The sequence below is a fragment of the Schistocerca serialis genome, chromosome 7, assembly GCF_023864345.2.
Source record: "Schistocerca serialis cubense isolate TAMUIC-IGC-003099 chromosome 7, iqSchSeri2.2, whole genome shotgun sequence".
Taxonomy (NCBI): domain Eukaryota; kingdom Metazoa; phylum Arthropoda; class Insecta; order Orthoptera; family Acrididae; genus Schistocerca; species Schistocerca serialis.
In genome coordinates, this window is record NC_064644.1 from 331,938,129 (window position 1) to 331,959,126 (window position 20,998).

The 20,998-nt window shown below is 41.2% G+C and overlaps 1 protein-coding gene across 1 annotated transcript in view; it reads right to left on the reverse strand.

The window, feature by feature from the left end:
* LOC126412416 (malate synthase-like) overlaps window positions 1–16,126 on the reverse strand; it is a 137,919-nt gene extending 121,793 nt beyond the window's left edge. Inside the window, exon 1 of the mRNA XM_050082004.1 lies at window positions 16,016–16,126. Within this exon, the coding sequence (XP_049937961.1) occupies window positions 16,016–16,084 (69 nt within the window). The 5' untranslated portion in view covers window positions 16,085–16,126. The remainder of the gene's footprint in view (window positions 1–16,015) is intronic.
* Between the last annotated feature and the right edge of the window lie 4,872 nt (window positions 16,127–20,998).

A 20,998-nucleotide genomic window follows, 5' to 3' on the forward strand; every position in this document is an offset into this window, starting at 1 on the left:
GTAGAATCCCATGTTGGCCTGGCTGCCCAGTTTAATTTAATATGCAGTGTTTGTAAATACAGCTGTAAGTTTCCAAGTTCGGTTTCAGTAACTGTAAATAATGGCTACAAGAAAACTGAACTTTATAGTGTAAATATTAGGTTAGTTTATGGATTGCGAGCAATTGGTAAGGGCAAAGCAGCTGGTGATATGCTATGTGGTGTTCTAAATCTTCCAAGTGCACCTTCAAAGTTTGAAGCTTACAATTATGTACTAGGATCTGCAGTTGAAGATGTAGCACAGAAGTCAATGCAGGTTGCTGTGGAAGAAGCAGTGGAAGAAAATGACGGCAGTCGTGACCTCACAGTGGCGTTTGATGGCACGTGGCAGAAAAGGGGCCACACCTCCAACAATGGTGTTGTAACAGCAACTAGTGTTGATACTGGCAAGGTTATTGATGTTGCAATAATGTCTAAATACTGTAGGTGCACAGGAAGGCTGAAAAATGAACACAGTGATGACTGTATTGCTAATTATTATGGTAGTAGTGGTGGCATGGAGGTTGCTGGGGTGAAGAAAATTTTTCATCGCTCTTCACAGTGGTATAATGTTCGCTATGTCAAATATCTGGGAGATGGTGACTCTAAAGCATTCAAAGAAGTTTTGGAAAGCAAACCATATGGGAACAGTGTAAATATAAGCAAACTTGAATGTATAGGACATGTGCAGAAGAGAATGGGTGCCAGGCTGAGAAGGTTAAAATCAGTTATGAAAGGGAAAAAACTAGATGATGGGAAAACCTTGGATGGCAGAGGAAGATTGACTGATTCCATAATAGACCACATTCTGAACTGCTATGGCCTTGCAATCAGGCAAAATACAGGCAATCTTGAAGAAATGAGGAGAGCTATATGGGCTTTATATTTCCACACCACATCCACGGATGAGCATCCACAACATGGTTTGTGCCCCAAAGGTGAAAACAGCTGGTGTAAATACAATAGGGGACTAACAACAGGAGAGAAATACATTCACCACCACAGTCTACCATCAGCCATCATGGCAGAAATAAAGCCCATTTTCAGAGATCTGGCTGACAGAAGTCTTCTGATGAAATGTCTTCACGGAAAAACGCAGAACCCCAACGAGTGCTTGAATAGTGTGATATGGCATCGTCTCCCAAAAACAGTGTTTGTCAGAATTAATACACTACATTTTGGTGTGTATGATGCTGTGGCAACCTTCAATCTTGGAAATATAACTAAATGCCAGGTCCTTCAAAAGTTGAGTATGTGTGTTGGTTCCCGTACGGTACGTGCTATGTTCTTTTTAGATCAGCACAGACTAAGGCATGCTGATAATATAATCAAGACATTAGTGAAAAAAGCAAGACAGGTGCAGAGGGGTGCGAAAAGAAAACTTGAAGATGATTATGAAGACTGTGAAGGGGTTATTAGCTACGGATCAGGAATGTTTAAATCTTCTTTCTCCGTTTCCCGTAAGTTTACTTTTTACTTCATCTAGGAACACTATCTCAGGTACTGGTCAACCTAGAAGTCTGAAATTTTTATGACGTAGTGACATAGGTCCCTATTACATACTGAAACAACGATTTTTTAATTACTTGATTTACAAAAGACTTAGGGGTGATAGTCTAGTAAAAAGCGATGGAAAAAATTTACTTAAAATAAATGTGCAATATCTCTGTAAGAAAATACTTTGACAATAAACTGTTGTTTCAGTATTGTTGTAACATATGAATGCACATACAGTAGAATTTTTACCTCTCTGTCACCAGTAGTTTGTGAGAAAATGTTCCCTATAGTAGGCATATATTAACATTGCGGGGATAGGTGATTCCGTATCCCCTTAAGCATGTCATTTTTCATATGCTATTGATCTGACTTGGCCTCAGTTAATAAATTGTTTCAGGGAGTTTGAGGTGTAAAACGAAAATGCTCTGGTAAGTTACAATAGCAGCTGTTCGTTATTAGAAGCAGACTGGGTTGAAGGATTCTGCTATAATTGCAACAAAAGAATTGCTTTATTTTCGCCTGCCTTGTTAAACTTTCATTTTTGAGAAAAGCGTCATCAGTAGCGATTTATGACTAATAGCCTATGTCTTTATTGCTGCTGAGTTAAAATTTTCTTCTTTTGCGAAAACACAGCGGAGTTCACACAAAATCAACTCACTAAGTTGTTGACATTATTGCAATTGCAAGAGAATCTTGCAACTGTGGTTTATTAAACAAATAATTGAGGACGAGTTAGGTCAGCAGCTTAGGGGAAAGTACATCCGCAGAATAAAAATCGGTTAAATATTTTTTTAATCAAAACTGAAACCGCCTCATGTATTAATATGTTTAAAGAAATCCTATCGGTATCAATCATGCACTCCTCGTACCAGGAAACGCAGTGCAAAATAAATTGAACAATGCTGGAAATACATGATCAGTATTGTGGGAATGACAGGTGCGTGAATATCGCACAATCTTGTTCTTGTGTTTTTAAAGCAACAATATGGCAATAAATACTTTTACCGTCACAGTGTAGCTTCATAACAAACTATTTGCATTCATATCTATAAATATTAACTTTTTCAATTTCTGTTGTGTTTTGCAAAATCAGCAAAATTTAACGTGGCTGCTAGAAATGTGTACGCGTTATTCCAAACTCGTCGCTGGTGACACTTCCGTGAAGAAAAAAAAGTTTAACAAGTCACACGAAAATTTATCTCCAACCATGTTGCAATTTCAAGCAAATCCTGTGACCCAGTGCACTCGTATATCTAATAATAAACACTTGGGGCTGATACTTACCAAAGGATTGTTTTCTGCACTACAGATATCTCTGATATATGAAAAAGTAAGCAAATATCGTACCATCTTTCCATTCCTATCGCTGCACACAGTGAAGGATTGAATCTTTTAACTACAAATACTTTTTGATTCACGAATGATACTGACTTCAACGAATAGTTGGAAAGGTTCTGCAAGTCGTCAGTGTTCACAACATCAAAGTTATGAAAATGTTTTATTTCATCAGTTGTATTCTGGAGCAAAAATGCAGCATCGTTCTATTATACTTCATGAAACACTTTAGACTACTCATTAATGTGAAAATAATTACAAAGATATATAATTTATCTTTAACGCATGAAAGGATAATTGTTGTTGTTGCGGTCTTTAGTCCTGAGACTGGTTTGATGCAGCTCTCCATGCTACTCTATCCTGTGCAAGCTTTTTCATCTCCCAGTACCTACTGCAACCTACATCCTTCTGAATCTGCTTAGTGTATTCATCTCTTGGTCTCCCTCTACGATTTTTACCATCCACGCTGCCCTCCAATACTAAATTGGTGATCCCTTGATGCCTCAGAACATGTCCTACCAACAGATCCCTTCTTCTGGTCAAGTTGTGCCACAAACTTCTCTTCTCCCCAATCCTATTCAATACTTCCTCATTAGTTATGTGATCTACCCATCTAATCTTCAGCATTCTTCTGTAGCACCACATTTCGAAAGCTTCTATTCTCTTCTTGTCCAAACTATTTAACGTCCATGTTTCACTTCCATACATGGCTACACTCCATACGAATACTTTCAGAAATGACTTCCTGACACTTAAATCAATACTGGATGTTAACAAATTTCTCTTCTTCAGAAACGCTTTCCTTGCCATTGCCATCCTACATTTTATATCCTCTCTACTTCGACCATCATCAGTTATTTTGCTCCCCAAATAGCAAAACTCCTTTACTACTTTAAGTGCCTCATTTCCTAATCTAATTCCCTCAGCATCACCCGACTTAGACTACATTCCATTAGCCTTGTTTTGCTTTTGTTGATGTTCATCTTATATCCTCCTTTCAAGACACTGTCCATTCCATTCAACTGCTCTTCCAAGTCCTTTGCTGTCTCTGACAAAATTACAATGTCATCGGCGAACCTCAAAGTTTTTATTTCTTCTCCATGAATTTTAATACCTACTCCGAATTTTTCTTTTGTTTCCTTTACTGCTTGCTCAATATACAGATTGAACAACATCGGGGAGAGGCTACAACCCTGTCTTACTCCCTTCCCAACCACTGCTTCCCTTTCATGTCCCTCGACTCTTATAACTGCCATCTGGTTTCTGTACAAATTGTAAATAGCCTTTCGCTCCCTGTATTTTACCCCTGCCACCTTTAGAATTTGAAAGAGAGTATTCCAGTCAACATTGTCAAAAGCTTTCTCTAAGTCTACAAATGCTAGAAACGTAGGTTTGCCTTTCCTTAATCTTTCTTCTAAGATAAGTCGTAAGGTCAGTATTGCCTCACGTGTTCCAGTGTTTCTACGGAATCCAAACTGATCTTCCCCGAGGTTGGCTTCTACTAGTTTTTCCATTCGTCTGTAAAGAATTCGTGTTAGTATTTTGCAGCTGTGACCTATTAAGATGATAGTTCGGTAATTTTCACATCTGTCAACACCTGCTTTCTTTGGGATTGGAATTATTATATTCTTCTTGAAGTCTGAGGGTATTTCGCCTGTTTCATACATCTTGCTCACCAGATGGTAGAGTTTTGTCAGGACTGGCTCTCCCACGGCTGTTCCAATGGAATATTGTCTACTCCGGGGGCCTTGTTTCGACTCAGGTCTTTCAGTGCTCTGTCAAACTCTTCACGCAGTATCATATCTCCCATTTCATCTTCATCTACATCCTCTTCCATTTCCATAATATTGTCCTCAAGTACATCGCCCTTGTATAGACCCTCTATATACTCCTTCCACCTTTCTGCTTTCCCTTCTTTGCTTAGAACTGAGTTTCCATCTGAGCTCTTGATATTCATACAAGTCGTTCTCTTATCTCCAAAAGTCTCTTTAATTTTCCTGTAGGCGGTATCTATCTTACCCCTAGTGAGATAGGCCTCTACATACTTACATTTGTCCTCTAGCCATCCCTGCTTAGCCATTTTGCACTTCCTGTCGATCTCATTTTTGAGGCGTTTGTATTCCTTTTTGCCTGTTTCACTTACTGCATTTTTATATTTTCTCCTTTCATCAATTAAATTCAATATTTCTTCTGTTACCCAAGGATTTCTACAAGCCCTCGTCTTTTTACCTACTTGATCCTCTGCTGCCTTCACTACTTCATCCCTCAAAGCTACCCATTCTTCTTCTACTGTATTTATTTCCCCCATTCCTGTCAATTGCTCCCTTATGCTCTCCCTGAATCTCTGTACAACCTCTGGTTCTTTTAGTTTATCCAGGTCCCATCTCCTTAAATTCCCACCTTTTTGCAGTTTCTTCAGTTTTAATCTACAGGTCATAACCAATAGATTGTGGTCAGAGTCCACATCTGCCCCTGGAAATGTCTTACAATTTAAAACCTGGTTCCTAAATCTCTGTCTTACCATTATATAATCTATCTGATACCTTTTAGTATCTCCCGGGTTCTTCCATGTATACAACCTTCTTTCATGATTCTTAAACCAAGTGTTAGTTATGATTATGTTGTGCTCTGTGCAAAATTCGACCAGGCGGCTTCCTCTTTCATTTCTGTCCCCCAATCCATATTCACCTACTATGTTTCCTTCTCTCCCTTTTCCTACACTTGAATTCCAGTCACCCATGACTATTAAATTTTCGTCTCCCTTCACAATCTGAATAATTTCTTTTATTTCATCATACATTTCTTCAATTTCTTCGTCATCTGCAGAGCTAGTTGGCATATAAACTTGTACTACTGTAGTAGGTGTGGGCTTCGTATCTATCTTGGCCACAATAATGCGTTCACTATGCTGTTTGTAGTAGCTTACCCGCATTCCTATTTTCCTATTCATTATTAAACCTACTCCTGCATTACCCCTATTTGATTTTGTGTTTATAACCCTGTAGTCACCTGACCAGAAGTCTTGTTCCTCCTGCCACCGAACTTCACTAATTCCCACTATATCTAACTTCAACCTATCCATTTCCCTTTTTAAATTTTCTAACCTACCTGCCCGATTAAGGGATCTGACATTCCACGCTCCGATCCGTAGAACGCCAGTTTTCTTTCTCCTTATAACGACATCCTCTTGAGTAGTCCCCGCCCGGAGATCCGAATGGGGGACTATTTTACCTCCGGAATATTTTACCCAAGAGGACGCCATCATCATGTAATCATACAGTAAAGCTGCATGCCCTCGGGAAAATTTACGGCTGTAGTTTCCCCTTGCTTTCAGCCGTTCACAGTACCAGCACAGCAAGGCCGTTTTGGTTATTGTTAAAAGGCCAGATCAGTCAATCATCCAGACTGTTGCCCTTGCAACTACTGAAAAGGCTGCTGCCCCTCTTCAGGAACCACACGTTTGTCTGGCCTGTCAACAGATACCCCTCCGTTGTGGTTGCACCTACGGTACGGCTATCTGTATCGCTGAGGCACGCAAGCCTCCCCACCAACGGCAAGGTCCATGGTTCAGGGGGGGGGGGAAATTAATTAAGGTGAAGAAATTCACCACTTCACTCTGAACGGCAGCAGTAACAAATAGATGGTACACTGTTTGGTGTGGATTATTTTCATATTTTTCAGTTCATTAAAGTGCAGGAAAAAAATCCGTTGGTAAGTTTCCATTCCCATCGTTCAATATTAAAAGCATGATTATCTACGGGATCCCACCAAAATTGTAACAGTATTAGTGATTTATTTTTGGTGGATCGCTAACCTTTCCCATTTGAAGAAGCATATCAGTAACGTGTAACGTCTACATTTCTCGGCCCCTCATGCCGGAGGTTCGAGTCCTCTCTCGGGCAGTATGTGTGTGTTGTTCTTAGCATAAGTTAGTTTAAGTAATGTGTAAATCTAGGGACTGATGACCTCAGCAGTTTGTCCCTTAGGAATTCGCACAAATTTGAACATTTGAACATTTTTACATTTCTCTGGTTGACTCCTGAAACAGTGTCTTATTAAAGAAGCAATTAGCGACCAGAGACGTCAACAGCTTATGGAACACATCATTATATCAGTTTGCAATAATGTAAAAAAAGATTTTTCGCTTTCGTTTTCGTAGTACCAAATTCCTATCTCACTCTTAAGAAATTACAGTACTGCCCTGCAAACAGAAAATAAAAGCTATGGCTTCTGCTATATTGCCATGGATAAGAAGGTTCTGCATGTTAGTCATATGGCAAAATGTTCTATTCCTTTTGTGCTATAATTTACCATATCTCAAACAGTTTATGAGATATGGGGGATGTTATGAATATTTCATTCTGAATTTATGGGTGTGCGGTCGGAATTGAGTATGCAAATTAAAATACATTTCTCTTCTCAGTACTAACTAAAAAACAATGTTAGCTAAATTTCATACACAGCAATGTATGAAACAATATGCAGCAAATACAAAACAATAGCGATTCCTACTTTTCATTGCAAACTTTTCGAATTTCGCGGAGTATGTTACTTAAATGTCAAATACCACAATAATTATGACCATTATCGAAATTATTGGCACTTCACCATTAAGATGGCTTACACTGAAATGCCAAAGAAACTGGTATAGGCATGTTATTCAAATACAGAGATATATAAACACGCAGAATAAGGCGTAGTTGTCGGCAAAGCCTATACAAGAGAACAAGTATCTGGCGCAGTTGTTAGATTGATACTGCTTCTACAGTGGCAGGTTATCAAGATTTAAGTGAGTCGCAACGTGATGTTACAGTCGGTGCACAAGCGATGGGACACAGCATCCCGTACGACAATTTCATGAGTGCATCGTGAATATCAGGAATCCCGTAAAACATCAGATCTCCGACATCGCTGGGATCGGAAAAAATTCCTGCAAAGACGGTACAAACGACGATTAAAGACAATCGTTCAACGTGACAGAAGTGCAACCCTTCCAAAAATTGTTGCAGATTTCAATGCTGGGGCATCAACAAGTGTCAGTGTGCGAACCATTCAACGAAACATCATAGGTATGGGCTTTCGGAGCCGAAGGCCCACTCGTGTACCCTTGATGACTGCACGGCACGAAACTTTACGCCTCGTCTTGGTCCGTTAACACCGACATTGGGCTGTTGATGATTGGAAACGTTGCGTGGTAGGACGAGACTCGTTTAAAGCTGTTCCGAGCGGGTTGGACGTGTACGGGTATGGAGACCTCATGAATCCATGGACCCTGCATATCAGCAGGGAACTGGTCAGGGTGATGGAGCCCCTGTAATAGTGTGTGTGTATGGGGGGGGGGGAAGGGGGGGTGTAATTGGAGTGATATTGGGCCCCTGATTACGTCTAGATATGACTCTGACAGCTAACACGTACGTAAGCATCCTGTCTGATCGCCTGCATTCGTGTCCATTGTGCATTCCAACGAACTTGGGCAGTTCCAGCAGGACAATGCGCAACCCACACGTCCAGAACTGCTACAGAGCTGCTCCAGGAAAAGTCTTCTGAGTTTAAACAGTTCCGCTAGCAACCAAACTCCCCAGACATGAACATTATTGAGCATGGTTGGGTTGCCTTGCAACGTGCTGTCCAGAAGAAATCTCCAACCCCTCGTACTCTTACGGATTTAAGGACAGCCCTGTAGGATTCATGGTGTCAATTCCTTCCAGCATATTTCAGACATTAGTCGAGTCCCTGGCCACTCGTGTTGCAGCATTTCTGCGTGCTCGCGGGGGCGGTACACGATACTAGGTAGCTGTACCAGTTCCTTTGGCTCTTCAGTGTATGAAGCTACAAGTAACGAAAAATAATTTTTTTTACCGAATAGTGTCTGTAAAATTGAAAGAAAAAGCTGCAGAACTAATGAAGTGTGCGCGATGTTCTGTTTGTAACGGTATTTCTGCACTTGGATACCAGGAAACCAGTTTCCTCTGTGTGCAGTCGTAGGCGTGTGTACCTGCGCTGCACAGCACGAGGATTTGGGATATTGGGTACTGGCTTTTGGGTTGGGTTTCCACATTTACTGAACAGTTCAGCTTGCTGGCTACGAGGTGCGCTGCTATTGCAATGGATAACAAAAACAAGCACGATTGTTGCGGCTGTATCACCATCGTTAGACTAATTCGGTAGTGCGTCTGATGGGTTATCAGAACAGGCGCGTTTTCTGTTAGGTAAGGAGGCGGCAGGCACACGCAGCTGTTTCCAATTGCACTGGTAATCAGATATTGAGTGGGTATCTCGAAGCTGTGGCTGCGATGGTTTTCCAAGCATCGCAGATGACCGATGGTCACATGGGCTACACCAATGGTACGTGCAGGCTGAATCCAAGGGAGAGGGGGAAGAGGTGGTCATTTGTGTCATGAATCCTCCAACCACTTTTTAGTACAGAAGTGTTTATATTTGTAAACTAGCGACATTCTCCAGCTTCGCACGGGTAACATTAGGTATCTACATCAGATGACTTGTCTTGTGTACCGATTATAAGTTATAGACATAAACCATCCTCGTGAATCAGTCTATTAGTGAAAACCGTATCAAAATCACTACTGCGGTTCCCGAGATTAGCCATCACATACAGACAGACATTATTTTATACATAGGGACTTCGGACAGTAAGTTACACTCGTCGTCCCCGCACTAAGACAAGAGTGGTGAGTTTTCAGAAGAGAGTACATTTTCAGATTTCTTGCAGACACAGTTCTGCTGCGGTACGGATAACAGCTGCATCACAGTGGGGGAGTGCAGAGGTAAGACAAATTTATAGCGCGAAAAACGTCTAAATTGCACACATATCCACTGAGAAATTCTGGTTATATGTGGACCAAATGCAAAGTCGCATCGACCCGCAGTGAAATTTTGTCAATAACTTGACCAAGGCCGGACAGGCGTGGGCGATGTTGACAAGAAGTCCAGATATTGCATCATGCGATTTCCATCTTTCCGGCAAGTTGAAATAACGTCGGGGGAGAAATGGATTTTTCAATAATGAGGACGTCCACACAGAAATTCTCGAATGGATCTGTGACCAAGGACTGGATTTTTATCGTCGAGGAAATGAAAAAAGATATGAAACGGTCCAACCGTTTCTTCCAACCACAGTCGTGGTGGCTACATAGAAAAAGTGTCATGTATCTGTGTCACTTGGAAATGTAGGACAGCATTCAATAATTTTTTTTGTCTGTCTTAATAGAGTGTAGCGTACGTTTTGAAGTCCCGTTGAAATATGCATAGATGTATCAAGTTTCAGATTTCACAGCTAACTTCTGGAGACTTAACTGGCGTAAAAAACTAAGACTCGAAAACTGGAAGAAATGCTAAACCTTACAAGGTACTTTTAACACAGGATATTTTCATTTGCTCTTGTGGGTGGGGTTGCGGCTGCACAGACATTCCAGAGTAGAAAAGGTACATATACGGAGGCAAACCGTACGGTATCTGTATATACATCATTAATGTGCAATTCAGAACTAAGTGCCTGGCAGAGGGTTCATCGAACCACATTCAAGTTACTTCTCCACCGTTCCAGTCTCGGACAGCGCATGGGAAAAACGAACAATTAAATCATTCCGTGGTAGCTCTGATTTCTGTTATTTTATTATGATGATCATTCCTCCATACGTAGCTGGACGGCACCAAAATATTTTCGTACTCTGAGGCAATAATACTAAACGAGCTGCCCTTCTTTGAACTTTTGCGATGTCTTCCGTCACTCTTATTTCGTAAGGATCCCATGCAGCGCAGCAATGCTCTAGCAGAGGACGAACAAGCGTAGTGCAGGCACTGTCATTAGATCTGTTATATTTTCTAAGTGTTCTGCCAGTAAATAGCCGTCTTTGGTTTGTTTTGGTTGGTTGGTTGGTTTTGGGGGAAGGAGACCACACAGCGAGGTCATCGGTCTCATCGGATTAGGGAAGGACGGGGAAGGAAGTCGGCCGTGCCCTTTGAAAGGAACCATCCCGGCATTTGCCTAGAGCGATTTAGGGAAATCACGGAAAACCTAAATCAGAATGGCCGGACGCTGGATTGAACCGTCGTCCTCCTGAATGCGAGTCCAGTGTCTAACCACTGGGCCACCTCGCTCGGTGGTTTGCTTTCTCCATAACATTATCTACGTGATCGTTCCAACGTAAGTTATTTGTAACTGTAATCCCTTAGTATTTAGCTGAGTTTAAAGCCTTTAAACTTGTGTGATTTATCGTCTAACCGAAATTTAGCGGATTCCTTTTAGCACTCATATGGATGACTTCACATTTATCATTATTTGGAGTCAATTACCAATATTGAAACATAGAGATATCTTGTCCAAATCATTCTGCAATTCGTTTTGATCATCAAATGACTGTACAAGACTGTAACTGACAGCATCATCTGCAAACAATCTAAGAGGGCTAGTCAGATTGTCTCCTAAATCGTTTATGCAGATCGGGAACAGCAGAGAACCTATAACACTTACTTGGGCAACGACAGGTATTATTTCTGTTATTACGAACCATGACCTTCCTGACAGGAAATCACGAATTCAGTCCACAGCTGAGACGATACTCCATAGGCACGCAGTTTGGTAAGAAGACACTTGTGAGGCAAGGATCTTTCTAAGAGAAAACGGTTGTATATGATTGCTAAGTATGGAGCTATTGTATCAGCGTACTATGAAGGAAACCTTGCTGATATACAATCTGGACCGCAGACCTTGCCTTTATTAAGCGTTTTAAGCTGTTTCCTTGCATCGAGGATATCTACGTCTAAGTTACTCATGTTGACAGTCGTTCTTGGTTCAAATTCTGGGCTATTTACTTCGTCTTCTTTTGCGAAGGAATTTCGGCAAACTGTGTTTTGTAATTCTGCTTTAGTGGCACTGTCATCTATAATATCACTATTGTTAAGGAGCAGTGAAGGTACTTGTTGTGTCCTGTCACCACTGGTGCTCTTTACATACGACTAGAATCTCTTCGGGTTTTCTGGCAGATTTCGAGACAGTTCCATTGTGTCGGCAATAAATCCAACATGGTTCGAAAAACCTGACGTAGAACCAGCATACTCTAGGAAGTTAAGTAAGGAAAGGTCCTCAACTAAAAAAAAGGGCTAGTGTCCGCAGTCGGAGTGCCTATTGAAGTTCTGATAATTGTAGATGCACACTTCGATATTATATTCTGTAGATAATGTTGTTATCAAAGTTGTGAGAGTTTTCTGCAATAATGGTTATTAAATTAATCGTGTGATATGTGAAATTTTCAAATTTTTGGGCTTACGCTTTTCAAAGCCTGTATTTGCTTGAACTGTAATTTCTTGACCGTTATGCTAAGGCAATGTGGAATTCACTGAAGAGAACAAATTATTATCACATTAAAATATTTATAATAAACAGTTTATTGTTGTTACAAAAACGTAAAGTATGTGGCACAAGCCTGTGGCTAAGCTATAGCTCTGACTGCAGGCAGGGTCAGGCAAAATTTCCGCGGTACTAGCAGGAGGATAGTGGCGAGTTCCTCGTTTGGTCGTCTTTTACCCCCGGGAAAGATCCCCACTTCTTGTTTGATAGCAGGTTGACAAGGGGACCTCGCCTAATCTGTTATCACTGATTTCGTCCAAATTTACAGTATATGCAGGTGTTGACCAGAAATGAAAGTGACAGAAGCGGGAGCTCCAGATGGTCAAGCGGTTAAAAAAAAAAAAATCGCCCTGTTGGCGCGGGTCGGCCCAGGCATGAGCCATCTATGTTAACATAATTTCCAAGCAGCGGTTGGCGCAGCAGAAAGATTACAGAATGGTAATGTGAGGGTCGTGGGTTCGAGTCCTCACACGGAAACTTCTTTATTTTTTATTTTGAATTTTTACATTACTTAGACTGCAGAAAAACTGAAATAAAACTCAGTATATCGAGTTTATTATTATTTTCATGAACGGCATGAAAACGAAAAGTAAACGAAGATTTGGGTTTGGAAATAAATTTTCATGAGGACTCTGTAAATAAAATTTTGAGGAGAGATTGTAATTAAGGCGTACAGGGCTTCATATTCCGTTAGTTTCATTTTGACCTTGGAGAAGACTGCTTCAAAACAAATTCCATGGTATGTCGGCAGCAATCCAAGCCATTATGTGGCGAAATGATAACGTTGTGCGTGAATTGCTGCCAAACTGAGCGATGAGAGAGGACCTCTCACGAATATAAGCCATGTTTGTTTTTCTATGGTAACTTTCAAACAACCATGTAATGTAAAAATTGCGGCGTTTATAGCGTGCGCAAGATGCCACTCCTGTTCAAAAATGTTCAAATGTGTGTGAAATCTTATGGGACTTAACAGCTAAGGTCATCAGTCCCTTAACCTAAATTATCCTAAGGACAAACACACACACTCATGCATGGGCCCGCATCTCGTGGTCGTGGGGTAGCGTTCTCGCTTCCCACGCCCGGGTTCCCGGGTTCGATTCCCGGCGGGGTCAGGGATTTTCTCTGCCTCGTGATGGCTGGGTGTTGTGTGCTGTCCTTAGGTTAGTTAGGTTTAAGTAGTTCAAAGTTCTAGGAGACTGATGACCATAGATGTTAAGTCCCATAGTGCTCAGAGCCATTTGAACCACACACTCATGCCCGAGGGAGGACTCGAACCTTCGCCGGGACCAGCCGCACAGTCCATGACTGCAGCGCCTGAGGCCGCTCGGCTAATCCCGCGCGGCTGCCACTCCTATGTCTACCATGAATATCACCCCAGAACATGCAAACCATCAAATGTAAAATAATAAAAGTATCTAACTTGATATACGAAGTCCTTATTCGCTCGCATTATGATCCATTCCTGGAAATTTATTTGCAGCCCCAAATTTTCCTTTGCTTTTCATTTTATTGCATTTTATGAAAATACTAATAAATACAATATATTGAGCATTATTTCGGTTTACTTGACAGTGTAAGCAACGTGAAAAACCCAGTTAGGGAAGCGATCCCACAACTCTCGGATTACCATCTTTCCACTGCCCCAACCGCAGCCTGAAAACTGCGCGGACTTAAATGGCTCATGCCTCGTCTGATCCGCGCCGAAGATGCCATTTTTTCTAAACGCTAGCCATATGAAGCTCTCAGTTTTGTCACTTTAATTTCTGGCACAGTCCTACGTAGACCATAAATTTGGACGAAATCAGTCATGACGGGTAGGCATGCCGTCGTGGAGGGTTTGTTAGGAGGACGAATACCTACCTCTGTCGGGAACTGAAGTCGGGATCTCCGGGACTGCAGACTGGTGCTCTATCCGCTAAACCACCACGACTACATTAATATTATATGAAAACATTCTATATATTTTATTGTCATTATTGCTAAAAACCTGCTCATGCTTCATACACTACAAATGCGGGTGACTGCAAGCTGTCGCACATGTGGCTGTATTCCATAGAATTCCCTAAGGAGAAATAATTTTTAGTTAATAGAACAACGAGAAATCCAAGGACACCAAAATGAGCGTTTCATCGGATAAAATCTGCATCGACTTTTCCACTTGTGGAAACTAAAAAGGTATGAACTACGTTCGCGACATGTCAGCTCCTGGTCTGGTAGTTTTGCACGATAAAGCAAACAAAACATTATTACAAAAATATCCTTTATATCTCTCTATCCTCTTATCAAAAATACGCGCACACTGATGCCTATTCTTGAATATGGTATCGTACTGCGGCGAAATACCATACAATGAAATGAGCTTCATAATATAGAACAAAAACACGTCACAGGAAGTACAGAAATAGTAAAATAATGATCAACGATAATTGTTCGATACTTTTGCAGACTCAGGTACGAAATTTCGGTGTAAAATTTGGGTGGAAGAGTGTTTAACGTTCTGTATCTGCGCACGAAGAGTAACATCATAGTCTTAAACATTAATATCGGGTCGGAAGGTAAGCGAAAAGCATAACAGATACATATGCGTCTGTCGTGTACTTCAAGTTCTGAAACTGAATTTAGAATACAATCGCAGGAATTTATAACCAAAGAGCCACTAACGATATCGTTTAGGAACTAATACAAATGTGCGTATACACAACGAAGGGTAAATGATTGTGCTCCAAAAAGCGTGTTCTCAAATCAAAACAACATGTTGCAGAAATTTTTTTTTTTTTATTTGACTCATTTGTGTACTTTTGATAATCATCAACAGACTCAATATTGCACCCAGGGGAATGTAAATGAGGCATAGATAGCATTTTTTCTTAGATTTATGTATTACAGCACAGTGCTGCACAGGGTGCCCCAGGAAGAATGGTTAATATTCGAGACGTCACGGGAACGATAAATCGAAGCAAAAGAAGTCCGCCGACCGCTGTGGCCGAGCGGTTCTAGGCGCTTCAGTCCGGAACCGTTCTGCTGCTGCGGTCGCATGTTCGAATCCTGCATTCTGCATCTGGCATGGAGGTGTGATGTCCTTAGATTAGTTAGGTTTAAGTAGTTCTTAGTCTAGGGGACTGATGACCTCAGATGTTAAGTCCCATAGTGCTTAGAGCTATCTGAACCAAAAGAAGTCCAGTAAACATGGACTCTAAAATGTATATTTTAAGAGCTATGAGCACATCCCCATCTTCGATACTATGAAACAAATCTTTTACTGTAAGCTTTTTGCTCTCCATATGCACGAAAACAAGAAAAAAATGTCTAGTTAACATGGACTCTAAAGTGCATACCTTAAAATCTATGAAAGCTTGTTTATCTTCGCTACTATGAAACACATGTTACAGAAAAAGTGCTCTTAGCTCTTAAGGTATGCATTTTAGAGCTCATATTTACTAGACAATCTTTTTATTGGTTTGGCCCATACTACTTCCTGCCCCCAAAACGTGGAAAGCAAAGAGCTTGCAGCAGAGGAGATTTGTTTCACACTATCGAAGACGAAGAGTGCTCACAGATATTAAGGTATGCATTTTAGAGCCCACGTTTACTGGACTCTTTTGCTTCGAATGATCGTTCCTGTCATATGCCTTAATGTTGACCACTCCTCCTGGGACACCAAGTATCTCATAAGTGGTCATAGCTGGTAGCAGAAGGAGAGTACTGGCAAAGCAGGTAGCAAAAGGAGAGTTGTGAGAGCGGTAGCGTTGTCTGTTCTTTATCGGTGTCAGTTACTGTGGGGCACGCGCAGGTACACTACCTTGCGGACGCCAGCAATGACCCTGGAGAGGACGCGTAGGCGCCGTACAGTGGCTGCGTCTGCCGCCATGGCGGTCCCACGAAAAACTGGAAACAGACGCGGCCGAGCTGATAAGCGAGCTGGGTTCAGAGTCCCGCCAGAGCGAGGTCACACTGGTCTTCTCTACTGCTACGTCAGAGAGCCGCCTCTATCATTGTTGCTCTTATCAGGCTGGGTTCTTTCCCTTGAAGACAAACAAGACGAGGCAAGCCATAAAGAATGCGCATAAGATACAGGCATAATTTCGGTGTGTACCCGGAAAAACTGAGGTAGTCGTGATACTCTTACCGTTAAATATTAATTATTTAACCTCTTTATGACCGCGGAATGTCACAGTGCAACCATGATAGATAATCTTCCCTGTAATCGTTTCTCATTGTTGTCCTCTACCAACTCTTCAGGATGGTAAGATATTGGAGCATTCACAATGCTGTTCTTCCCGCCTAACCTATTGCAGTATATGTTAAAATGATTTTATGTGCAAACAATCCTGCCGGACGGACATCCGAAACCGAGCATTATACCAGAGGTTGAAAATACCGCTACAGTTGTTAGGTTCTTTTATTTAGAACACTCCATGCTCTGCGCTCAGTGGTAGAACACCGCGTCTTGTATTCGTCCACCACTAAGCTCGTAGTCACAGCACCAAGTTATGACACCAGAGGATGGGCTTATAAGAGCCCGAAGCCGGTCGTGTTCTAAATAAAAGAACCTTACACCTGTAGCGATATTTTCAATCTCTGGGATTTTGTGTGTATTCAAATGTCCTGGGTGTTACGATACTAAGGGAAACATAGGCGTAATATATATTTTCTTTTCTGTTTTATGTTGAGTGCACGAGCTTCGGAACATGCCAACGGAAAAATCTTCGCTGCAGCTATTGTCGTTACTTACGTGACAGCCAGCGATTGCAAGACTCTAAAGACTAGCAGACTACTGTTGACAGTTGCGTCTTGTTCTTAATTTCTGTCGTCTCCGCGCCACACTTGTTTTAAATAGTAAATATCAATTTTCGTGAAGACTCAGCGTCAGTAAGGTATTTTTAGACGTTTTTGTGGTCTTAAAGGCATATTTGATCCAGTAATACAATGAATTTGGCCTCGTCAGTGTAACTTATTTTTGTTATATGTTTAGAATAACCAAGAAGCGAAGCATAAGATGTAAAAACGCTGCCTTCGTGTTCCAGCAGTTAAGATAGATACGAAACCCACGCCTACCACAGTAGTATAACTTTATATGCCGACTAGCTCCGCAGATGACGATGAGATCGATGAAATGTGCGGTTCTCGGCGCTTCAGTCTGGAACCGCGTAACTGCTACGGTCGCAGGTACGAATCCTGCCTCGGGAATGGATGTGTGTGATGTCCTTAGGTTAGTTAGGTTTAAGTAGTTCTAAGTTCTAGGGGACTGATGACCACAGATGTTAAGTCCCATAGCGCTCAGAGCCATTTGATGAAATGTATGACGAGATGTTGTTGTTGTGGTCTTCTGTACTGAGAGTGGTTTGATGCAGCTCTCCATACTACCCTATCCTGTGCAAGCTTCTTCATCTCCCAGTACCTACAGCAGCCTACATCCTTCTGAATCTGTTTAGTGTATTCATATCTTGGTCTCCCTCTACGACTTTTACCCTCCACGCTGACCTCCAGTACTAAATTGGTGATCCCTTGATGCCTCAGAACATGTCCTACCAACCGATCCCTTCTTCTAGTCAAATTGTGCCACAAACACCTCTTCTCCCCAATTCCATTCAATACCTCCTCATTAGTTATGTGATCTACCCATCTAATCATCAGCATTCTTCTGTAGCACCACATTTCGAAAGCTTCTATTCTCTTCTTGTCTAAACTATTTATCGTCCACGTTTCACTTCCATACATGGCTACACCCCATACAAATACTTTCAGAAACGACTTCCTGACACTTAATCGACACTCGATGTTAACAAATTTCTCTTCTTCAGAAACATTTTCCTTGCCATTACCAGTCTACATTTTATATCCTCTCTACGTCGACCATCATCAGTTATTTTGCTCCTCAAATAGCATAAATCCTTTACTACTTTAAGTGTCTCATTTCCTAATCTAATTCCCTCAGCATCACCCAATTTAATTCGACTACATTCCAGTATCATCGTTTTGCTTTTGTTGATGTTCATCTTATACCCTCTTTTCAAGACACTGTCCATTCCGTTCAACTGCTCTTCCAAGTCCTTTGCTGTCTCTGACAGAATTACAATGTCATCGGCAAACCTCATAGTTTTTATTTCTTCTCCATGGATTTTAATTCCTATTCCGTACTTTTCTTTTGTTTCCTTTACTGCTTGCTCAATATACAGATTGAATAGCATCGGGGAGAGGCTACAATCCTGTCTCACTCCCTTCCCAACCACTGATTCCCTTTCATGTCCCTCGACTCTTGCAACTGCCATCTGGTTTCTGAACAAATTGTAAATAGCCTTTCGCAACCTGTATTTCACCCCTGTCACCTTCAGAATTTGAAAGAGAGTATTCCAGTCAACATTGTCAAAAGCTTTCTCTAAGTCTACAAATGCTAGAAACGTAGGTTTGCCTTTCCTTAATCTTTCTTCTAAGATAAGTCGTAGGGTCAGTATTGCCTCACATGTTCCAAATATTCTACGGAATCCGAACTGATCTTCCCCGAGGTCGGCTTCTACTAGTTTTTCCATTCGTCTGTAAAGAATTCGCGTTAGCATTTTGCAGTCGTGGCTTATTAAATTGATATTTCGGTAATTTTCACATCTGTCAACACCTGCTTTCTTTGGGGTTGGAATTATTATATTCTTCTTGAAGTCTGAGGAAATTTCGCCTGTCACATACTTCTTGCTCACCAGATGGTAGAGTTTTGTTAGGACTGGCTCTCCCAAGGCCGTCAGTAGTTCTAATGGAATGTTGTCTACTCCTGGGGCCTTGTTTCGACTTAGGTGTTTCAGTGCTCTGTCAAACTCTTCACGCAGTATCATATCTCCCATTTCTCTCTTCATCTACATCCTCTTCCATTTCCATAATATTGTCCTCAAGAACATCGACCCTTTGTAGACCCACTATATACTCCTTCGACCTTCCTGCTGTCCCTTCTTTGCTTAGAACTGGGTTTCCATCTGAGCTCTTGATATTCATACAAGTGGTCATCTTTTCTCCAAAGGTCTTTTTATTTTTCCTGTAGGCAGTCTCTATCTTACCCCCAGTGAGATAAACCTCTACATCCTTACATTTGTCCTCTAGCCATCCCTGCTTAGCCATTTTGCACTTCCTGTCGATCTCATTTTTTGAGACGTTTCTATTCCTTTTTGCCTGCTTCATTTACTAAATTTTTGTATTTTCTCCTTTCATCATTTAAATTTAGTATCTCTTATGTTACCCAAGGATTTCTATTAGCCTTCGTCTTTTTACCTACTTGATCCTCTGCTGCCTTCACTATTTCATCCCGCAAAGCTACCCATTCTTCTTCTCCTGTATTTCCTTCTCCCATTCCTGTCAATTGTCCCCTTATGCGCTCCCTGAAACTCCCTACAACCTCTGGTTCTTTCAGTTTACTCAGGTCCCATCTCCTTAATTTCCCACCTATCTGCATTTCTTTAGTTTAATCTACAGTTAATAAGCAATAGATTTTGGTCAGAGTCCACATCTGCGCCTGGAAATGTCTTACAATTTAAAACCTGGTTCCTAAATCTCTGTCTTACCATTATATAATCTATCTGACACCTTCTAGTATCTCCAGGGTTCTTCCATGTATACAACCTTCTTTCATGATTCTTGAACCAAGTGTTAGCTATGATTAAGTTATGCTCTGCACAAAATACTACCAGGCGGCTTCCTCCTTCATTTCATAGCCCCAATCCATATTCACCTACTACGTTTCCTTCTCTTCCTTTTCCTGCTGTTGAATTCCAGTCACCCATGACTATTAAATTTTCGTCTCCCTTCACTACCTGAATAATTTCTTTTATCTCGTTATATATTTCATCAATTTCTTCATGATCTGCAGAGCTAGTTGGCATATAAACTTGTACTACCGTAGTAGGCGTGGGCTTTGTGTCTATCTTGGCCACAATAATGCGTTCACTATGCTGTTTGTAGTAGTTTACCCGCACTCCTATTTTTTTATTCATTATTAAATCTACTCCTGCATTACCCCTATTTGAGTTTGTATTTATAACCCTGTATTCACCTGACCAAAAGTCTTGTTCCTCCTGCTACTGAACTTCATTAAATCCCACTATATCTAACTTTAACCTATCCATTTCCCTTTTTAATAGATAATATAATGGTAAGACAGAGATTTAGGATCCAGGTTTTAAACTGTAAGACATTTTCAGGGGCAGATGTGGACTCTGACCACAATCTATTGCTTATTAACTGTAGATTAAACTAAAGAAACTGCAAAAAGGAGGGAATTTAAGGAGTTGGGACCTGGATAAACTGACTAAACCAGAGGTGGTAGAGAGTCGCAGGCAAAGCTTCAGGAAACGATTGGCAAGAATGGGGGAAAGAAATACAGTAGAAGAAGGCTGGGTAACTTTGAGAGATGAAATAGTGAGGGCAGCAGAGGATCAAGTAGGTAAAAAGACGAGGGCTAACAGAAATCCTTGTGTAACAGAAGATATACTGCATTTAATTGATGAAAGGAGAAAATACAAAAATGCAGTAAAGGAAGCAGGCAAAAAGGAATAGAAACGTCTCAAAAAAATGAGATCGACAGGAAGTGCAAAATGGCTAAGCAGGGATGGCTAGAGGACAAATGTAAGGATGTAGAGGCTTATCTCACGAGTGGTAAGATAGATACTGAATACAGGAAAAATAAAAAGACCTTTGGAGGAAGGATAACCACTTGCATGAATATCAAGAGCTCAGATGGGAACCCAGTTCTAAGCAATGAAGGGAAAGCAGAAAGGTGGAAGGAGTATATAGAGGGTCTATACAA